General features: G+C 33.4%; 1 protein-coding gene across 1 annotated transcript in view; it reads left to right on the forward strand.

Moving 5' to 3' along the window:
- LOC107638281 (ranBP2-type zinc finger protein At1g67325) overlaps positions 4,988-7,839 on the forward strand; it is a gene marked incomplete at its 5' end in the record, with an annotated part of 5,171 nt that continues 2,319 nt past the window's right edge. Inside the window, 4 exon segments of the mRNA XM_016341481.2 lie at positions 4,988-5,051; positions 5,381-5,426; positions 7,010-7,125; positions 7,507-7,780. Coding sequence (XP_016196967.1) covers positions 4,988-5,051; positions 5,381-5,426; positions 7,010-7,125; positions 7,507-7,780 — 500 coding nt within the window.

A 7,839-nucleotide genomic window follows, 5' to 3' on the forward strand; every position in this document is an offset into this window, starting at 1 on the left:
CGCTCTCTCTCTCTCTCTCTCTCTCTCTCTCTCTCTCTCTCTCTCTCTCCGTGCAACGACCATGGCACCAATGGCAGTAATGGAGAACAACCGGCAAGGCTAGAGGTGATTTGGACGCAAGGCGAAGGAAAGTGGATGTGAGACAAGGAGGCAACAATGAGCTAGAGCAAGATGAGACTGGAGGCGAGGCAATCTGAATGCGAGGCGAGGGGAATTGGATGCAAGGCAAGAGAGGCGGCGGCGAGCTAGAGCGTGACGAGGCTGGAGGCAAAGGGAACTTGACGCGAGGCAACGGGAGATGGAAGAGAGCTATATGCTAGAGGTGAGAAGGGGAGAGGGTAGACGCTAAAGCAATGCTGAGGAATTTTTTTGGAATTAAAAAAAGGTGTTGTCGTTTGTGTTTTGGCTTTATGTATCGTATATTCGATTTATTTAATAGAATATTTCGTTAATTTTAACATTTAGGGACTTAATTATAAAATTTAATATGGTATAAGGACCTAATTGAAAAGAAAAAAAATATACGAACACAATAAAAATTCGATAAATGTATAGAGACCGAGAAAGTAATTAAACCTTTTTTTAGTCCATAGTTCGTTTTAATTCTCTTGCAATCTTATTTTCTTGTTGTTTCAGTTTTTACTAAATTGCCTTGAAAAACCCCTCTTTTATCCATGATCAATCTATATGCACCCTCATTGAGATACGACCCAAGCTTTAAAAGTTAAAATTTTCGATTTAAATTTTTGAAGGTTTAAATAACCTTTCCCCTTTCTAAATTTGATCGTGAGAGTTTAGTGTTTGGAATGTATTCCAATAACATAAAATTAAAATTGAAAAATCAAACTCTTGAACAATAAATTTTCACACATTACCTATTTTGATTTTTGTGCAAATCAATCAGCTCTATATACACATAAATCACTAAAAGAGTAAAAGTATACAAGTTTCCAAAATTTTTAATAAACCCTTGGAACCCCTCCAACAATAATATTGAGTGTCCTTGTTTTGAAGAGGGACAATTTGAGTCCCTACACATGTTCTAAAAACAACAGTCCCTTTGAACATGGTCTTTGACAAATGAATAAAATTTTAACATATAATTAAGAAACCAAAAGTATAATAGTCAAGAGTGTTCAATGGTAATTTTTTTAAAACAAATATTATTTTTATTTTTTATTAAATAAATGAATTCAAATCAATTCAACTTTTTTTTTTTTAATTACTTGCAATTTTTTTTTCAAAATTCAAAATATCCAACACTCAATCTTTAATATCTCAAAATTTGAATCAAAACGTCACACTACCAAATATATTTTAAAATCTAAATTCACAAACCTTCATAATTTCATTTTTTAAATTTCTTATAATAGTTAATTACCTATTTTCCAACTACATAATCAAAATTTACAAATCCCTCATTATCTATTTTCAATTGTGTTTAATCCTTCGATTGAAAATATAGCCCCAACATCCTTGTCATTTTTAATTTAATTCAGTGCATCAAGACATGGCTCAGTCGGTGTTGTAGTTCCTTTAACCCATCAAATCAAACTTCGATACATTCTAGTCCAAATTTTCAATGTTTAGATTTTTTCAACCCTCGTATATTAGGCGTTATTAACCTCAATAATGATGAAATTTAAAATTGTAGGCAAGATAACATTTAATACTAGTAACGAAGAGGGGATGAGATGCTAATGAATGCATGGTCGAATGTTTAAACCAACCCTACATTCGCTGCCGACCAAAAGGGTGAAACATTTTGGAACCAATCCACTACTAATGTGCCCAAGTATGAAAAAGGAGACAATTACAACTAAGAAACGTTGGTATAAGATCAACAAGGCAATTACATATTTTTCTAGTTGCTGCAATCAAGCTACTCGAAACATAAGGAGTGGTATGAACTTAGATGATACAAAAGAGTTAGCTTATAAACTCTATTCCAGAAATTATGGTAAAAAATTTGCGTTTGAGAGGCATTGAAATATGCTTCGATTGGAATAAAAATAGAGAAGACAACTATCAACACAAAGTGAAGGTTTCAAGAGAATTAAGATAAGTGCAACTAGAGTATACTTATTGTCATCTAATTCAAAAATATTGTTGGCTGAGGAAACTAGTGTGGACTCCCGTATTCACCAGTAAGGATCAAAGAAAAGCAAGAGAAAAGTAAGGAAAAAGTATAAATATCCGAAGACCTTCAACAGAAAAAATCATTGATAGTTAAAAAACTATTATTCATAGAGGATATTAAGAATATTAGGGAAAATGAGCTACTAAATAGGGAAAAGGAAAGAGAAGAAGAGAGGAAAAATAGAGAAAAAGATTACGACAATCAAGGAAATAGGCTAAAATTCAAGCGACGACGAAAGAACAAAAATTACAAACTCATAGATACATCAAAGCAATGGAGATAAATGCAAAGGAAAGGATAATGGAGAGGATGACAAGGAAAAGAAAATGGATATGCAAATACTTAATGTTGACACATCTACAATGAGTAAAAAACGACGAGTTTTTCATAAGATTGTATGTGAGAAAATTATTACAAAATGATTTACTTAATTGTTGATTCTATTCATAGAGTGAGGTTGTAAATTGGCATTGCTTGTTTAATTTCCTTTATGTATTTTCATTTTTGATGTACCATATTTTATTCTATTTGGGGTCCTATGTTTTATTTCTTTGTGATGTAACTTTTAAAATGAGTCAACATTATTATGAACTAGCATTTACAAAAAGTAAATGTTGCAAAACTAATTATTTTTTAGTTATTCTAAACTAGCCATCACAAATTAGTCATTCTAAAACTAGACATTATGAACTAGTCATTGCATAAATAGATGTTAAGAACTTGCTAGTTATTGCAGACAGATGTATAAATATCAATTATATATCATTCATTTACATTCCCATACTTCACTTTAAATTTAATTTATCATCATATAAGACTACTAAGCAATACATTTCAACAAAATAGCTAGAAAACTCTTATAAAAACAAGGACTTTGATGATATGTTTAATGAAGTTTTGTATAACAAAAAAGTTTGGTGAAATAACACAATCATAAATAATTAGACGACGAATGTTTATTTGATGATTCAGAAGAAGAATATCTTGATATATCAGTAAACCAATATTCTAAAAGCTCTTTTTCCACTCCTCGTAGGTGGATAAATAGAGATCAATAAGCCAAACATGATCGTCTATTCAAAGCTTACTTTGTAGAAGAGCCGATGCATCATGCTGGGATTTTTCAATGAAGGTTTCAAATGAGAAGACATGTATTTCCTTGGATAGTTGATGTCTTTGCAAATGTCTATCTGTATTTTCAATAGAGGATCGATGCTATTGGGAGAAAAAGTTTGTCACCACTGTAAAAATGCATTGTTCCGATAGGAAGGCACTATTGGAGGGATTGCAAAAGTCTAGGAAGCTTGTTGTAAGACTCTTCCCAATCACCCTATATATTTACAATTGCCTTTTGTTTTTCTAGCTAGACTTTTCGATAGGAAGGCTTGAAGTGATAACTCTGTTGCATGATACTCTACAACACCAGGATGCATATTGAAGGGTTGGCTTGGATGATAGGCAAGATGACGCCACCAATCACCGAGCTATCTAGCTAGGCATGGTTAGCAGATATTGTCGGTGCCAAGCAGGTGTAAGGTCTGCAAAACTTACAAACCTTCCTAAAATACAACATGACGGCAAACATGTAACTCATGAATAAAAAGCAAAAAGCAAAAACCATAGATAACTTAAAACATAAATGGTGACTAGTTACTTACCAATAACCAAGATTTTGCCTAAGTAACATGCGTATGCTCCATGGACACCCAGCTGAGCATTACTTGCTTCAACAGTGATACTTCATATAATCAAATTTAACCACTTTGTATTTTGCAGCTCACCGAATACTATAGTTTTTTTACCCCATATGAATATCTTTCCTACTCTTGAATTGGTGGCCCACCCGAAACTCAATGCCCTTGTCAAGGTTGTAATCGTCACCTAACGTACCAACGCCACAAAGTGGATCTTCCTCCATCGCATTAAGGTGCAGCATGATAGTGGCTAGGCACACTGGAAAGGTCAGGCACAATACAGGTAAGAGAAATCTTCGTTCTAACGGAGTATCCGCTACAAACTCATCCTCCTAAGAGCTATCGAAGGAACCATATGTCTCAGTGATATACTCTTCTAACTCAGAATCCTCCTACATGTGATCTTGTGTAGCATAATGCAACCAAGATGCAGCAATCGGTGGCCCAAGGGTGTAGATGTAGATGGTCAGCTCCTCCAAATATCAATGACCTCGGCGTATAGCTCTATAACTTGGTGTGTTAGGATTCTCCTATGAATATCAAACATCGCAAGCACGTGTTCATCGTCTACGACTCAGAAAAGCTTGAACTTGAAGCATCTGTTTGCCAAAGGAACGAAGAACCTATACCTAATTTTGGTAATCTCCCTCTCGACTTTGAACCTCCAGCTTCATTAATATCAGATTCTTCAAATCCCGTAGAGTATGAGTCGAATCCAGACATTCAAACACACCTCTTTTGTCTTTATCTCTAATACAATTGTTTACATAAACACTCACAACAACATATTTACTATTAGACATTTTTATAAAATATGTGAAGAAAATTAAAAAAAGGATATTGGAGTTACAATAAAATAAACGAACTCCTTATATAGCTAAAAATTATTGTCCCATTAATATTATATTTATACATATAACGATTTTTTTAAACATGTATCTTATTTTCGGTATGGATAAATTTATTATGAACGTATTTCGCCCCAACTATACACCAGATATGTAATAAGGCTTAAAAACATAAATTAGTTTTTGCGTTCAAATTTAGTATTTATTTTATTTATTTAAAAAAAAAACATATATTTAGTACGGGCCTCGCATTAAGCCATTAGCCATTTACCGCCCCACCCGAGAAGCAGAAGGGGAAAAAGGCGCTCCCTCTCTCTCTCTCTCTCTCTCACAACGCAGTCACTGCTCATCGGCATCGCCATGTCTCAGGTATAACGCTCTGGCATTCCTTCAATGCCCCTTCGATATATCGTCTGCCTCGAAAAACCCTAACACAATAACCTACCCTAATTGTTATTAATGGAGATTTAGGGTTTTGATCTATTACCAGATGTTACTTCGATTTCATGCCAATGAATTAGGGCTATTTTTTCTTTTTTCGGAATTTTCTTCTCTCTGCAGGTTCATTTGTGCAATTTGTGACGCAAGAACCAATCAAATTGGCGTTGATTGATTGATTGATTTATTTATTTTGAATTGTCGTGTGGGCTTGTCGAGGTAATGGAATGTGAATCTTAGCTTTATTTTTGGTTTTTCAGGTGGATAACAGGAATTCTTCAGCTACCAAGCGTGCTAGGACTGATGGTGCTTCCTCTTGATCCTTTTTGTTTTTTTTTTTAATAAATGAATATATATCAAATTATATATATTCTGATTTTTGTGGATTGCATTATTGCTATTCATAATTGAAATTCACGTGTGGAATTTTACGTACTATTATGCATTTGTGTACTGAAGTCATACTTGCTTACTTTCACAATCACCAATTTGTTACTTTAAGATGCAAACTCTACCTCAATGATTGTCCAAGATGTAGTACAACGGTAAGTGTTATCATGAACGATGTTCTACACTATGGTGTTGGTGTTCTCATGTGATTTTCTGGTGCATAGGATAGCATGTATTCGTTCAATTCGGTGTTACTTCATTATATTGTGATATATATTTGGAAAACCTTAGCTCAAAAGTGAGTTTGGAAAAATAAATGTTTTGGAAGATATCTATCGAAATTACTTATGCTGGTGTAGCAACAGAAATGATATATGTTGCAATATTAACATTGCAGTTTTGTTTCTTGTCATTATATTTGAAGTATATTCGAAAACTTTGTATTGTGTGTCTTTGCATTAGATACTGCATTACTAATTTTCTATGATGCACGGATATTGACACGAATTTTAAATTATTATAAGACACGGGAACACGGCATGTCGGCATGTATATATAAAATGTAAAGTATTTTTTAGATAAATTGTAATGATATTTTGATATTTTATTGATATTAAAATATAAATTATTTAAAATATTTTGTTTCAATAAATAATAATATATACTATTTCTAAATTCATTTCAAGAATACATGTTAAGAATAAGATTGGACTCGCTAATATATGATAGTATTTAGATGTGTTCAAGCGTGTCTGGAGAAATTTTTTTTATGTTTTATTGAGACATAGTTGGTACAGAAGACGCGTGTCGGACGAGTGTCGATTAGTGTTATGTTCGAAATTTGTCCAACACGTGGACACGGCAACTCAGCAAAGTGTCGTGCTTCATAGCTAATTTTAGATTACGAGATATCTTTTTTAGTTTTGGCTCGAAGTGCATTTATGATGGAAAAGTTCTAATTTGTCATGAAATATTTCTTTTGTACGTATGAAACGTTTTGATTGGTTCTTTCAATTTTTTGGGCCCTTTCTTGATGTCATTGCTTGCTTGAATTTGTAAGTTTTAGTTCTTTTATAACTGCTATTTGTATTCTTATGTGATTTGTACAAAAATGTGTACGGACTAGTAACGCTTCATAATAATGTCATTTATATTTGAAAATATATTTTAAAAGGTGAATTGTTGTAATCAATGTTGTTTGGATGGCAATGATCACAAAAAGTTATGAATGTGTAATGTTTTATATTTTCCATAAGCAAACATCTATTTTACGGAAAAGAATTACGAAGGATGAAGGGCCAAAAACTTGTAGTCCAAAGGTGCTTCTCAACATTCTTACCACAAAAGCAACAGCTTGCTTGCTTTTATTGATATCTCAATTTGAGGAGAATATAATGCAAAACCCTTACAAACACAAAAATCTGCATATTTGCATAAAATCTGCATTTTCTATTGTTGAATGCCAATCTAATCACACTTCAATTGATTTCTGTTTGTAGGTAGTCGTAGAGAGGATGATTGGACTTGCCCCAGCTGCGGCAATGTCAATTTCTCTTTCAGGACAACTTGTAACATGCGTAACTGTACTCAACCGAGGCCTGCTGATCATAATTCGGTATGGTGTTAATATATTGTCATTGCAAATTTTAAAATACAAATTTTCCTCTTATAAATGATTTGAGGTTTCATTTGTTTCATAAAGCATTCTGTAAGGTGATTTTCCTCTTGCAAATGATTTACAAGGTCTCATTTGTTTCATAAAAGCATTTTATGATTTTCCTCTTTCTATGATTCTTGTTATATTGTGTTTATGTGCGTTTCATAAGATTTTCTTTCGAAATCAAGGGCAAGAGAATAAACGTAAATCTATATTTATGCTTAAATAACTAAGTTCCGACATATTATTTTATCCTTTATGCATACTCATGATGAACTTCTGCTAGTATTTTTCCTTCTTCAAATGAAGTATCTAACTATATACTAAAAATGGTTTCAGAAATCTGCTGCCAAACCTCTACAAGCTCCACAAGGTTACTCATCCTCAGCTCCTTATTTAGGATCCAATACTCCCTCCTCAATATATCTTGGAGTCCCACCATATGGATCTTCTCTATTCAATGGGTCATCTATTCCTCCCTATGATGTTCCATTTTCTGGAGGATCAGCTTATCACTACAATTATGCAAGTCGCCTTTCTGCTGGCAGTCCTTATCGGCCATTGCATTTATCTGGGCCAACACCCTACTCAAGCGGATCCATGATGGGAAATGGTATTTACTTTTTGCCTTTTCATTAGTTTCAAGTCAATAAAGTTTCATAAATCAGAGGT

This window comes from Arachis ipaensis, chromosome B04, assembly GCF_000816755.2.
Source record: "Arachis ipaensis cultivar K30076 chromosome B04, Araip1.1, whole genome shotgun sequence".
Classification (NCBI taxonomy): Eukaryota; Viridiplantae; Streptophyta; class Magnoliopsida; order Fabales; family Fabaceae; genus Arachis; species Arachis ipaensis.